At 37.6% G+C, this 15364-nt stretch overlaps 1 protein-coding gene across 1 annotated transcript in view; it reads left to right on the forward strand.

Annotated features, from left to right (window-relative positions):
- Nucleotides 1-15364, forward strand: part of Cand1 (Cullin-associated and neddylation-dissociated 1) — a 40542-nt gene that overhangs the window by 2281 nt on the left and 22897 nt on the right. Inside the window, exons 4-12 of the mRNA XM_085947228.1 lie at nucleotides 2096-2230; nucleotides 2850-3007; nucleotides 7167-7329; nucleotides 9534-9828; nucleotides 10816-11119; nucleotides 11413-11618; nucleotides 11695-11861; nucleotides 11938-12066; nucleotides 12159-12459. Coding sequence (XP_085803354.1) covers nucleotides 2096-2230; nucleotides 2850-3007; nucleotides 7167-7329; nucleotides 9534-9828; nucleotides 10816-11119; nucleotides 11413-11618; nucleotides 11695-11861; nucleotides 11938-12066; nucleotides 12159-12459 — 1858 coding nt within the window. The remainder of the gene's footprint in view (nucleotides 1-2095; nucleotides 2231-2849; nucleotides 3008-7166; nucleotides 7330-9533; nucleotides 9829-10815; nucleotides 11120-11412; nucleotides 11619-11694; nucleotides 11862-11937; nucleotides 12067-12158; nucleotides 12460-15364) is intronic.

The raw sequence follows: 15364 nt of genomic DNA on the forward strand, positions 1-15364 counted from the left end.
AACTGTTCCGGGTAGCAGACGATAAATATAAGATCGCCTTGATGGTGGCCGACCTCCGCTAGAGGATGGCACAATAAGAAGAATAATATGTTTCCATCTGCCTTCGTATATTGATGGTTAACTGTACTGATAAGATTGTATACTGTGTACTGATCAGCGTGAAGCCTCATAGGTTCAGTGCAGTGACTGCCTATTGGAGGTAGGGATATAGTAAGGGAGGTAGAAAACCGAAATAATATTCAAGGACAATTACACTTACTGGACTTAAACTTCAATTTTGTATTTTCAGTATTTTACTGATATAATTTAAGTACTAAATAAAGATAAAAGAAAAAAAATGATCAGCCCTTAGATCAAAGCCCGGCCGATGCCACGACTTCATCGATGGCAGTTTTATCCACGGTGCCATATATGGCTTGCAGAATGCGTGTAAAATAAATATGTATATAAAATAAACCAAAATAGACACCAGGCTTCCATCCATAATATCAGGAATATTTATTAATTGTGACGTCTGTTTGCTTTAGATTTTGAATGCGTGGAAATCTACGATAATTGAGGTTTCATTATTTTTCTACCTCTCATTGTATTTTAGTGGTGTTGATAAATTCTCATAATAAGTGAACATAATCTTTCATAAATTAAAAAAAATCATAATTTCTTTTTAACAATAAAACAGGCCATGAGCCCGATACAGTAGTGTAGTTAATAATCACCGACACCTAGACTTTGAGGATATCACAATATGAATATATTGTGATCTCACCGGAAATCGATCCGGAGCCCCCAGATGAAAGGCCAGCGCCTTACGCAGAGAGGCTTACCCTTACGAGAGCCCGGTCGCACATATCGTCGTTTTCATTCACAAAACTCATGTTACTTAATGTTTTGCCGGGCATAGCGTTGGGGTGACATTTTTGGTAGAATAGGAATCTGCTTGTCGCATGTGACAGATTTCACTCGACACGGACTGCATTATAGTATAGGAAAATGTTACATCGGCGCATGCGCAAAAGCCGAACAGGGTTGTAACATTGCCGGCAATATTGATTTATGACTGTGTCACAGTCGAGACGATTTTATATGCGTGACCTGACTAAATATTAAATAAATGTACATATTATGTTTTCTGGTGCCAATTCTAAAACCAAAATCAAGAATGCAAGAAATTAAATTTCATAAGTCCAAAGTTGGTCAGGTGCCAAATAGTTATGTCCAACAAATATTATGTGGTTGCACCGATCCAACAATGAAAATACAATTATTCTAGCGTCATTCGATGATTCTGCCACTTTAGGTTTGTTCCCACGCGCAAATCTGAAACCGGTATGGGCCGGTTGACACTTTTTGTATGCTTGCGTGAAACTGAAATAGTTTGAATAATACTAGCCGGAACGCAAATATGTTGCAATGTGGAAGATGAAGTCTTGTGTGGTTGCCTATTAAAATGGCTTTTGGTCATCGTTTAAAAACACAAATCCAAAATATGATTTTTCATGTACCTGCCTACTTTTTTGCACTACTTATATAAAACCATAATATTATTTATCGACCTACTTACTTTTTCACTTCTCATGCCATCTATCAAAAGTCAGCCACCATCAGGATGATCTTTGATTCATCGTCTGCTATCTGGAACAGTATGGTAGAGCTGCACTCATACCGAAGCCATAAAATACGGCATTGTCCTCTGTTACGTTAACCATTCATCTTTCCGTAGATAATGAATTGGAGATTATTGTACTTTTATCCTCTCACAATGTGGCCGACTACATACATAGAACTTCTCAGTCCTTTCCACATCTCGAAATTGTTTTTATGTCTGCAGCCCTGTTGAAAGAAAATTGCAAGATTCACTGCTAGCTAACTTCATTAGTAAACCAAGGGTCCTTTTTTCAGCTTCACTTTCATACAGTTAGGTTCCAGTTAACCTTGGCTATGGCTGACAGTCGGCTACATCACAAAAGAGTATTTTTAACAGACAAAAGTGACAGTGTATGCCTGGACAGTAGATAGTATTAGTGATCCATTTTGTCATGTGACGAGTGGAACACGGTAAAATCTGCATATGAATTTATATGTTCTGTTGTGGCAGCAAGAAGACGTGTCTGTACAGCTGGAGGCATTGGATATCCTGGCAGACCTGCTGAGCCGCTTCGGCGCCCTCATGACCTCCTTCCACCCCGTGCTGCTAGCCGCTCTCCTACCACAGCTCGCTTCTCCCAGACAGGTCATTCTTATACTGATATAATATTATTAAGAGTGCGCCTAATGTGCTACTGAATATCGTTTCTGATTTAACTTGTCAAGGGTTAATGAGTTAGAATCCCAGTGGCCGGGTTAAATTCTATTTTTTTTAATGAACATGCATTCGGATCAGGGCGGAGACGGCCACCTTTGACATCGGACAAGTGAACGATCATCGATTGAATCTTATCTCTCGGAAAATTCGAATTTTATTTATTTGTACATAATATCGTCTCTGTTCTGGCAGAACACCCTAACTGGAGAATACTAGTTTTGAGTAATTTGACTTTGAACTTGTTAAAAAGTTTAAAATAATGGTCTATCACGTGAGTTTATTAAGTAATCGTAAAAAGGATGACTTTAAAATAAAGACTGTTTATTTATTAAGAAGGTTTCCAGACGGTAAAGTTTGAAATAAGGAACATTTTGGTACTAACTCAATATGTAATTTTTTCGAATTAGTGTCTTCTGCCAGAACAATGACGATATATTGAACATTACAAATTATTAATTTAAGATGTTCACACATGACATTGGTGGGAACGGTAAGGGATGTCAAAATTGAGGTTATCTCACCGGGTGATGTTTATTTTGTGAATCAGGCGGTACGCAAACGGACTATCGTGGCGCTGTCGCACCTGGTGATGACCTGCAAGACGGTGCTGTATACCAAGCTCATCGACCACCTACTGGAGGGACTGGGAGCTGCGGCCGCGCCAGCCGTTCGCCGCACCCACATCCAGTGCATCGCTTCGATTTGGTGAATATTTTTTTTTAATTGAAACTTTCACGGGTACATACAGCAGAATCTTGAGTATGGTGAACCTGGCTGATGTATAATAGGGATACATCAAAGTGAAAATGAAATAATAAAATAAAACATACCCACTATTGCCGAATTGGTAGTGACCATCTATGAAGTTTTGGGTGAAAAAAGTGCACCTTTTTTATAATGTGTGTTTGACCCATTGCAAGAATCCACATGAGTCATGCTCCGCTTAATAGTATTTTCCTTATAATACGTAAGTTAAATGTTTTGATTTTATTAGGGGTTAATGTTCTCATGTTAATTTAGTTAGATGCCCTTTGTTTATGAGTTGAGACTGTAGAAATTAGAAGTACTAGCTGAGCCAGCTGGCTCTCGCCGTCTGTCTCGCTAGGTCTTGCAGACAGCTTTTCGTCATAGTGACTTGGTGTTGGATTTTAATATAATGATAATGGAAATATAAATAGATATAATATAATATCACCGATTTTGATAAATACAGCAATTCAAATGACAGAAAGGAGTAGAATCAGGCATGGGAGGCCTTTATCCAGCAGTAGATGGGTTCAGGTCAATGATGATAAGGACGATAGAAATAGGTATAATATAGTAGTAGAATCAGGTTACGGAACCCTGAATTGATCCTGGTTGATGATGATGACGATATGAATATGTAGATAAATGTAATATCACCGATTTTGATAAATACAGAAATTCATATCACAGAAAGGAGTAGAATCAGGCTAAGGAGGTCTTTATTAAGCAGTGGATTGGTTCAGGTCGATGATGGTGATGATAACAATATGAATATGTAAATAAATATAATATCACCGATTTTGATAAATACAAAAATTCATATGACAGAAAGGAGTAGAATCAGGCTAGCGAGGTCTTTATTAAGCAGTGGATTGGTTCAGGTCGATGATGATGACGATGATAATAATGACGATATGAATATGTAGATAAATATAATATCACCGATTTTGATAAATACAGCGATTCATATGATAGAAAGGAGAAAAATCAAGCTAGGGAGGTCTTTATTAAGCAGTGGATTGGTTCAGGTCGATGATGATGATGATGACGATATGAATATGTAGATAAATATAATATCACCGATTTTGATAAATACAGCAATTCATATGACAGAAAGGAGTAGAATCAGGCTAGGGAGGTCTTTATTAAGCAGTAAATTGGTTCAGGTCGATGATGATGATAATGATAATGACGATATGAATATGTAGATAAATATAATATCACCGATTTTGAGAAATACAGCAATTCAAATGACAGAAAGGAGTAGAACCAGGCTAGGGAGGTCTTTATTAAGTAGTGGATTAATCCTGGTTGATGATGATGATGATGATGATGATATGAATATGCTGATAAATATAATATCACCGATTTTTATAAATACAGGGATTCATATGACAGAACGGAGTAAAATCAGGCTAGGGAGGTCTTTATTAAGCAGTGTATTGGTTCAGGTCGGTGTGATGATGATGATGATGATGATGACGATATGATTATGTAGAAAAATATATTATAACCGATTTTGATAAATACAGAAATTCATATGACAAAAAGGAGTAGAATCAGTCTATGGAGGTCTTTATTAAGCAGAGGATTGATCCTGGTTGATGATGATGATGATAACAATATGAATTTGTAGATAAATATAGTATCACTTATTTTGATAAATAGAGCAATTCATATGACAGAAAGGAGTAGATTCGGGCTAGGGAGGCCATTATCCAGCAGTGGATTGGTTCAAGTCGATGATGATAAGATGGATAGAAATATGTATAATATCACAAATTCGTTAAACCAATAGTAGTAGAATCAGGTTGCGGAACTCTTCATCCAGCAGTGGATTGATCCTGGTTGATGATGATCATGATTATGATGACGATATGAATATGTAGATAAATAGCATTAGAAATTCAATACTGTCAAGAATACAATCAACGTAGAGAGGCCTTCATCCAGCAGTGGATTTATTGAGGCTCGTGATAATAATGGCATTATATATAGATAGGTAGATAATAATATAATATCACTGATTTTGATAAATATAACAATTCATGTGTAAGTAAGGAGTAGAATAAGGCTGAGGAGGCCTTCATCCAGCAATAGATAGGTCAAGATTGATGATGATAGGGACGATAAAAATAGGTAGATATTATACAATATCACACATTTTGATGACTATAACAATTCGTATTAATTTCTTTTATTGTTTGCAATGGCAACTTTGTTAGTTTAATATGACTATCTGATCTATGGAAATTAGTAGCCGTAGTAGTAGTGAACAGCCACAAAGTATTTTAAAAAAATCAAATTTGGAATATCACGTTATCTATGAAATGGCCGCCAGTGGCGTACCCCGCTGTCAAAAGATATTATACCTAGTAAATTGTACCAAGATTATGGTTTTTTCACCGGAAAAAAGTGCGCCAATGCCTACATTACGATATTTGAATAAAAATAATCGAATCCATTTGTCAAATAAAGGATTAGAAGGTCTTAAGCGACGAAGACGTCATTCTGCTGTATGTTAAAAGAAGTATGGCGAATTGTATACGCTATATGAGAAAATATCAGTTATAAACGTCACGTACCTGTAAAATCATTGAAAATTTCTGAAATGTGGTCAATTCAAACGGTAGATGAATCGGTAGCGCACATTTTGAAGTGAAGATGTAAAAATAACAATAAAATGTCGCTTAAATGAGCTGTTAGTGAATTTTCCAAAATCTCTTAGGATAATAATATATAGGAGATTATGTAAAACTTTCAAAATCAAGAAAACCATTTTTTTTTCATTACTAAAAAAAAAATATTACCTCAGAGGCGTATGCATAGAACAGCAAACTACATTCAAGCTATTTAATGCAAATTTGCATGCATAAACCTAAATAGAGTCCATTGGATAGTGACATCACGTCTCTGACGTAATATGCGTCATGATGAGACTAATGTTACCAACTTTTAAATTTCGATTCCCCGATAATTAATTTAAAATATTGAAATTGTGAATAGGTATAAAAATGTTCAAACGGTACCATTTTAATAATTATAAATGAATAATTATCATGAACTTTAAATAATTTATTAGTTATAAAATCATATTTATTTTATACTTCTAAAAATATAAATATTTATTTAGGAATCGAGTGGCCACATTTTTGTCTCGCAGCTAACTTCATTTCTGTTATGAGATGACGTGACTGCGAGAATTGCGTCCCTACGTACAATACGAGAAATGAAAAGGGATCTATACAGTAAAACCTCGTTAGTAAAAACACTGATAATTTGAAATTTTCCAAAAAAAAAAAGTCCCTTGAACATTATTTTCATATAAAACCATACCTTTAATTCGAATTTCGTAATTCGAAATGATTTTAGAGTCCCTGGCATATAAAAATATTCAATAAATCGTAATAAAGTACACTATTTCATGAGCTAGTCATCGAAAATTGTGACAGACTTTTCTTAAAACATCAAAAATTACTTATTTTATGATGGTAATAAAAATAATCCTGACATTATACGACCCAATTCGGTAGGCACGGCACATCTATGATCAGAAACGAAATTAATGAAAAGAAAATTTTTTTTTTTTTTCAAATTTCAATTTTTTTAACACAGGAGCATTGTATCTAGCTAGACTATGGATTAAAATTCATGATGTGTTTTTTAAACGGCACAATTACTGTTTAAAGTTCGCAAATGCTCTACCGAATCTACAAAGTTAATGGACTCTCAATTATAATTATATGTATTAGGTACATATATTATAGTAATGACGGTTCAAACCTTCAAGAAAACTTGTAATGAATTCATTTTTGCCGACTCTTTACGTATGTATATAATTATGCTCCTGTCATGTGTCAAACTGACAGGAGGTGGATGGCCAACATGTTTCATATTCGCCCGATAAACCACTAACTGCGTTGAGTGCGGTTCGAGACTATGAATACGGCTGTCAATCCGCAAACAGCATCTAACATCTAAAATGATTCCACTGACCGTCCATTGGGGACAAATATATAAATGTTATGTTCCACATTTTCATATGGTTAAATTGGATGTCAACCAAATTTGGGGTAAAATTGTCGGTGGCAATTGCAATAATGCGGCCATGTTACAGCCGGCAAGCGGGCCACCGGATGGGCTGCCAGCTGTGGCGGGTGGCGCCTCTAGTGCTGGCGCATTCGGGCGAAGCGGACGAGGAGCTGCGTGAGCACTCACTGCAGGCGCTGGAGGCCTTCGTCCTCAAGTGTCCCAAAGAAGTCACCCCACACATCCCGACTGTGAGTCACTTTTTACTTTCTATTGCGACTCCGAGTGCTGTTTATGCTCAACACCACAGCTGACTGTTATGTATGGAAAGTAGAGATGGAAAATTTATTTGTTAATTGAATTGTCATTTGCATGGTAGAACTCCATTATAATTGTTTCAAAACATGGTTTTTTTTTGTTGTTAATTCTATGATAATTGAGTTATTGATGTTGGCGACCTGTTTCGGGCTATAACAGCTATCTATATGGCCCACACAGGGGGGGGCTGACAGGTCTCTAGTCTGGGTACCCTGGTTTAGGGGTGGCGGGTCGGCTATTCCAGTGAGATGAATAGAAGGCAAAAAGTAAATTTTTCTAAAAAAAATATTCTACCATTTGAAATATAATTGTCATGTCTTCGCTCGACTAGTGAATCATGAGAACTTCATTAAATTTTATATGTCACGAGATGATTTGTAATTTAAGAGTTAGATCCGTTAAGTGGCAATGTGTGCTGGCTCAACGTTTAAAAAAAATAAATATATTTAACATTATTTATCAAAAATAGGTCTAAATTTGTAAAAAACAAATGAAATAATTAGTAGGTAAGTGAAAAAAACTTTTATCTTACAATATATCGGTAGGCACATTGATAGTCATACAAATACTTTTATCTCAATAATATAAAAAAATACCTAACTAAAAAGTTCTGGTTAAATATCCATACAAAAACATATTGAAATACTTTTAAATCGGGTCTAGACATTATTTTAAACATACAAATATGTTGAACACACAACGTCTTATATTGGGAATATCATCACATACTCGGAATTGAAACAGAATTCGTTTTTACCACTTGAAACGTAAATTGATTTTATTTTTTTTATTTTTGCAACAAAATTCGCAACATGCAAGGTACCGCCATACATACACCTACCGGCAGTAAAAAGGTTAAGTTCTTTATTATGTAATCTTAAAATTATGCTTAAGGGTTCGCGTCCGTTATAGGCAAATGATAGCTGACTTTTTGTGACCAGAATTGAATGATTTTGATTTGAAAAACACGCAGTTCCAACAGGATGGGACCACCTATCAGACAGCTTGTGAAACACTGGCTTTATTGCCTGTAAAAACAAATTTGTACCAGAACTCAGATAAGCCTGTATATAAAACTGTCATAAATATAATATAAAAGTTGTTTTTTTTTTAAAGTCTACTGTCATTATAATATCATACTGGTGCATTAATATTATAAAGACCTTCTTGAAACACGAGTGATTCTAAATTTTTATACAAACCCCGCAAATATGTGCGCCGATGACATTGGAAATTCAGAAGCGCACGTTATTCTCGGGGTCCATCACTGTCCCGAGACTCTTAGATTATCTTTGAATTGAAATTTTGTCCCGGATTCTTAATGAATTGCACCCGGAATTGCGGAACAGGAAATTTCCGAAAATGAACAATTCAAAATATGTAGTAAAAAAGCCCTTGCAGAATTTACTTGAGAAGCCTGCACCTGACAGTTACTTTTTCAGAATGCAATGGATACACAGGAGATGGATGATCCATGATCCATTACAGATCACTGATGTTGATGATAAAATATAATCATTTTCTTAAATGAAAAAATGCGCTGATTATTTTAGACTTTTAGATTTTCGATATTTTCTCATTGAAACATTGTCCTTTATATGCACCTTAACATATTCCGCCATCTCACTTTTAATGTGTCAGAAAAATAGTCTTATGACTCTTTGATACGTCTCCTTAAAAAAATTACACCTAATTTGTTAGGATACAGGTAATAATGATTATCGGTGGGAGGGACAACCCTTAAAATAGAATCTGTGTACAATTTAATTTATTGTACTGTCGACTATAACGAAAGTTGAAATTATAGCCCGAAACAGCTGTTGGCGTAAATGACACTTTTTTACAATCCTTATTTTTAGTTACCCATCTCTTCCATGGGTATTGTAGGTTTTACTGTGGTGAATTTAATAAGCGCTCTTTCCATAATGAATATTTAAAACTAACCGATACCGTTTGCAATTTATATCCTCAGTTAAAATAGTAATATAGCGACAGCAAAAGTTTTTGATACATAACCTCAATCGCCTGTCGAAGATACCGTTCCCTATTAAAAAATCCTACACTCGTGACTGTTTTCCGTGTGCGTTTTTAAAAATGCAAAAAGGTTCATTGAGCTCACCCGAATATTTGTTTACAGATCACGCAGCTGTGCTTAGATATGATAGTGTACGATCCAAACTACAATTATGAGGGGTCGGAGAGTGGCGCAGACGGCGACGGAGAGTCGGCTATGGAGGAGGAAGGAGGCGCGGATGACGAGGGGGGTGAGGAGGATGGGGCGGACAGTGAGGAGTACTCGGATGACGACGATATGTCATGGAAGGTGCGGCGCGCGGCCGCCAAGTGTCTGGAGTCAGTGATCGCTACGCGTCACGAGCTGTTGGCTGATTTCTACCGCAGCGTCTCCCCTGTGCTCATTGCCAGGTTTAAAGGTCAGCCGCTCCACTCTCATTTTTAAGACAGGTAAAAATAGCAATGGATCAGTAACAGCCATGGCCCCCACATCTTGAAGTGGGCCCCTAGACTAGAATATTCGGTGGGGCCCCCTACCTATCGCTAAGGTTAAAGTCAGTGTGACGATCTACAGTTGTGCAATACAGTGTTCAAGAATTTAGGGTGTTTTATAGAGATTTTTTGTATTTTTAATACACCCACTAGAATTGTGGAGTTATCAAATATCAACAAACAATAATCAAAAAATTCGCACAATTAGGTACATATTTTGAAATGTCAGTATGCTTGAAGTGGAATAGCGCCGCAAGCGACATTTTTTACTATTAGTGCAATTTTGTTTAATCCCGGGCCCCCAGGCTAGAGCCCTGTCAGCCCACCCCTTGGGGCCATGGTAACAGCCTTTGTTATTCCTTATTCTCTATCCGCAAAAGACGACAAATCATAATTTATTATTATCATTTCTAAAACCAATTATTTATTTATTTTTACCTTGTAACAGATTCATTCGGTTAAATTTTGATTAAGTTGGCAAGTTGAAGTTCGAATAAAGGTGTTGCAGTTTTAGAGACAAATAAAATTAAATATCGTATTCATTTTAGGTATTGCAACACTGTAATTTGTTGTTGAAAATTGTGTCCCACTACTATACGAAAACATCTTCTTGGCTACGTATTAAAACTGTGAACTAACATGCTCCGCCCATTTTTAACCGCAATTCCATTATAAACTAATAAGCTCCTCCCATGAAGTAAACAACAGCGCTTGGAGCGTAGCCAAGAAGATGTTTTCGTACAGTAGTTTGGTTTGAATGGTTTAGACCAGTTTGGTTTTTCTTGCAGGAACAGACGTTTAGTTTCTTTCTGACAATTTTCAAGGTAGGTCTTGCCAATAAGCGTATTCTATATTAAAAGTCACAATGGATCGGGCCTCAAAAACACATGTTTCATATTTGCGGTTTCTTTCAGAGCGAGAGGAGAATGTGAAGTGTGACATATTCAGCGCATACATTGCCCTGCTGCGTAGCACCCGGCCCGCCATATGTGCGCCCCCTGATGCCCCCGAAGCGCCCCTTCCGCCCGACTCACCCCTGGCCTTACTGCAAGAGCAGGTGGGCAGCGTTGTGAGAGGTGTGCTGGCCGTGTTGCGGGGGCGATGGCCGCGGGCGCGTCAGGAGGCGCTGCTCCTGCTCCGGGAGCTCCTGGCCGCCCGGCCCCGCGCCCTCGCTCCCCATGTACCCCGCCTTGTGCCCGCCCTGCACTACTCCCTCAGGTACTCTATTGTCTATTCGCCCTTACTCATCCTTTTCAATACTTCTTTATGTACTTTTTGTGAACCCTTTTGCGATTTATAGCATTTATTCCGACTGAAGCAAGAAAGCCCAGCCCGACTAAGGACACAACCATATAAATACTTCTCACTTATGTCAATTCACTTAAATTGAATTGAATTGACAATATTATGTAGGTGACTTTATTTTAAATATATTTATCTCAACATTTGTCACCTAGTCACGGAAATGTCATAATTTCCGGGTAATCATGATATTTTTTTTGCACATCCAGCGACAAGAATTCGTCATCCAACATGAAGATCGATACGCTGGTATTCGTGCAGTGGCTGGTAGCAGGGCCATGTGGTGCGGCGCTCCGTCCTCACGCAGCACACCTCCTCCCAGCTTTGCTGGCCTGTGTGGCCGACCCCTTTTACAAGATTACTGCTGAAGCTCTCCGCGTAATGCAGGCTCTCGTCAAAGTGATTCGACCATTTGGTGAGTAGTCCCCTTCCCACCTCCCTAACTTCCCCTGACGTTCACCCTCTGACAATCTGTTTTGTGAATCGCCAAGGAGCGGACGGTCCGTCGGAGCTACCCCCCGAGCTGGAAGAGTTTGTGCGGCCGATGTACACATGTACCATGGTGCGTCTCTGCGCCGCCGACATCGACCAGGAAGTCAAGGAGAGGGCCATCGCTGCAATGGGACAGCTGCTGTGCAGTCTCGGAGACCACTTGGAGGTAATTCACTCGTCCGTTTTGGCGTACCCCACCGCGATGCCTTTAATTGACCCACTGACGATCATTTCGATTGCAGGAAGCGCTCCCCGGTTGCCTTCCGATCTTTTTGGAAAGGCTGAAGAACGAGATAACCCGATTGACGACCGTGAAGGCCCTCACCAAGATTGCCGCTTCTCCGCTGCGAATCGATCTGAGGCTCATATTGGTATGTCATGCGTGTCTTCCCTTTTATTAATATCACAATAATCTAATGAAATGTCGAATGCGCTCTCTCGAATGTGAATGTTGGGTTTCCAGCCGGAGGCAGTACCGATCCTGGGATCATTTCTGCGCAAGAACCAGCGGGCTTTGAAACTGTCCACACTGGTGCTACTAGACACGCTGGTGAGGAACTACAGCGCAGGGATGAGCCCCGAGTTGGTGGACGGCGCACTTGCTGAGCTGCCGCCGCTGGTGGGCGAGGCTGACCTACATATCGCGCAGCTCACTCTCGGCCTGCTCTGCTCCGCCTGTCGTGCCCACCCCGCCTCCATGGCCCGCCTGCACCGCACCACCCTGCCCCAAGTACTTGCGCTCGCCAAGAGTCCCCTTCTACAAGGTACCTCTTCACTCACATTCACTTGCATCCTATCACATTCACCCATTGTGCCCAAACACGAAAAATTCTCATGTTAGAAAAGCTACTTGGTACAGTAAAACATCGTTAATACGAATTCCACAGGACCGAAAATCGAAAAAAAAATTCGAATTATGTAATGTATGGGGGGAAAATATAAAAATATTTTTTTTTTTTTTGATTTTCATCAATATTGTTTACGATCATAGATGTGCCTACCAAATTTCCGATTCTGTGTGTGTTAATGGGTCATAAAATGTCAGGATTATTTTTATTACCTTATAATAAGTAATTTATGATATTTTACGAAGTCTGTCACAATTTTCAATGACTGGCTTATGAAATAGTATACTTTATTATGATTTATTGAATATTTTTATATGCCAGGACTCTGAAATAATTTCGAATTACGAAATTCGAATTAAAGGTATGGTTTTATATGAAAATAATGTTCAAGAGACTTTTTTTCGCGAAAAATTCGAATTACGGCGAATTTCGAATTATCCGTGTTCTTATTAACGAGGTTCTACTGTATATATATTTTCAGCCGGGGTCGATCCACTGCTGGATGAAGGTCTCCCCCAGCTCCCTCCACTCTTCTCAGTTCCTTGCTTTTCTCTGCAACGTACTTCTACCAAACCTGATAAGTTCGTCAATCCAGTGGGTTTTGGGGAGCCCCTGTGGCCGCTTAGTGTCCCTCGGGTACCACTGAATGACTGTATTCGTCCAGCGGTTGTCTGTTCGCCGTGCGTTTCGGGCCCACCACCATTTCATCAATTTGGTTACCTCTATCACATCTCTCACTCTTGTTTGCTTCCTTTTCCATTGGTTTCTTCTGCGGTCCTTATGAGTTATGCCCAACATGCACCTTTCCATGCCACGTTGCGCAACTCTCAATTTTTGGATCTCTCGTGTGTTGAGAGTCCATGTTTCGCAAGCATACGTTAGCACTGGTAGCACACATTGGTTGAATACTTTACGCTTCAGGCATATTGGAAGGTCGCTCTTGAAGATATTACTTAAGCGCCCAAATGCACTCTCGTCATCTATGCCTCCATCTACATATATTTGTTGTCCGAGGTAGACATATCGTCGCTATAGTACTTGTTTTCCGAATAGACCAAATGTCGATTGTTCAGGAATCGAAAAACAAAGTTCCCTGTCTTATATTTAAATATCAATTTATATATCAAGCACTCTGTCTCCTTTTTATGATTGCCACATTATCCAAGAAGAGATTTGATGAATAATATATTAGTATAATTCATTAAACTAAGAGAAAATACGTTTTATTTACAAGTAAGCAATGTGGATATACGGATCATTCTCAGCGCTGGCTCCGAAAAGTGGATATTCGGAACAAAACAAGGACATTCGGAATGTAAGACCGTAGCGTATCGTTGCATGGACCACAGTATACCGTGTGGTCAAAAAGTACAAACTTAAAAACTTAATATTTATTTACGTAATTTTTAATAAATTTACTGAAAGGTACATGATTTTTTGTAAATAGGTGATCAAGTTGTATCAATGATCGTTTTTACCTAATTTCATAGGTAATTATAAAATATGCCATTCACCATTTTCTGTTTACAAAATTGGGAATCAACATAAAATTATATACCTAATTATAGTTATAAAAAATCTGTATCCATAGATTTACGTAATAATAGTGTAGGTAGTAAAATTTTCCTAATTTCTATATTAAAATGGTGGCAATGATATTTTTATTGGTCACAAATAATGCTTCATTATGGATTTTAATCGAACTTGATACAATTAAACTTATTACAAACCATATATTGCATATTAGGTATTATGTTTTATTGGCATGGAACAAAAAATAGGGGCATGTGTTATTTAATAACCATTGATTGCGAATATTCTATCCTGAGTATAATATTATTATATAAAATATTCACTCACGAAACTAGAATTAATCTTAATAGATCGTACATTTACTAAAATATCTTTTGGATAGCCAATAGTATTATAATTATACTTAATGAAAATACAATCAAATGTACTATTCAATGGAAATCCACGAAAAAAAAATAGGTATAAACATACATCTTATTATTAATGAGATTAAATATTCGCGTACATTTTAGCATGAATAGATATAAAGTAAATTAAAAACAGAAAAAGTTTTGATTATAGACATTAATAATAATTATTTTTTAAGACAGTAGTTACCGAGTCACACTGTACAATTCGTATGACCGTTGGGATATTATCTCTGTTTCTCAGTACAAAATACAGTAATTTAGGTTAAAATACTTACTTCCATAACACTGCTGTAAGTTCAGAGCGAACTGGTGATGTACCGGCCAAGATTGATAACTTTAAATTTGATAAATTCACTATTTAAACGATAGAAACTTAAAATAACACAATAGTAGTCAAAATCGCGCGCTTTGAAAGACGAAAAACAGACATCAGTCACATATGAAGTGAGCGACATTAGAAGTAGACAGCGCTATATGAAAGCGATATGCGAGAGTGAGACCGAGCTATTCTATTTGACATTCGGAAAATAAGCACAAAGCAATCGTTGCGAAACATGGCGTATTCGGAGTTTTTAAAAAAATATCTCTGTTTCTACATGAAAATATACAATTTTTATAAATGATTTCGGTGTAGTTAGACAAAAGAAATATAACTGCATTAAAATGTCAATTTTGACAAAAATGGATATTCGGAAAACAAGTACTATAGCGACGATATGTAGCTGTTGATCATCGATTAATTTGATCCTTGATTTATTTGCCATTGATGAAGATCGCTTTTGGATCAGCGAAGTGGTTTATCATTACTTTTGTCTTTGAGACATTAATCTTTAAACCTACTTTCAAGCTTTCATTTGCGAGCTCTTGCATCATGTCCT

Source organism: Rhyacophila brunnea, unplaced genomic scaffold (assembly GCF_057557595.1).
Source record: "Rhyacophila brunnea isolate RB1 unplaced genomic scaffold, BYU_Rbru_1.0 scaffold_2, whole genome shotgun sequence".
Lineage (NCBI taxonomy): Eukaryota > Metazoa > Arthropoda > Insecta > Trichoptera > Rhyacophilidae > Rhyacophila > Rhyacophila brunnea.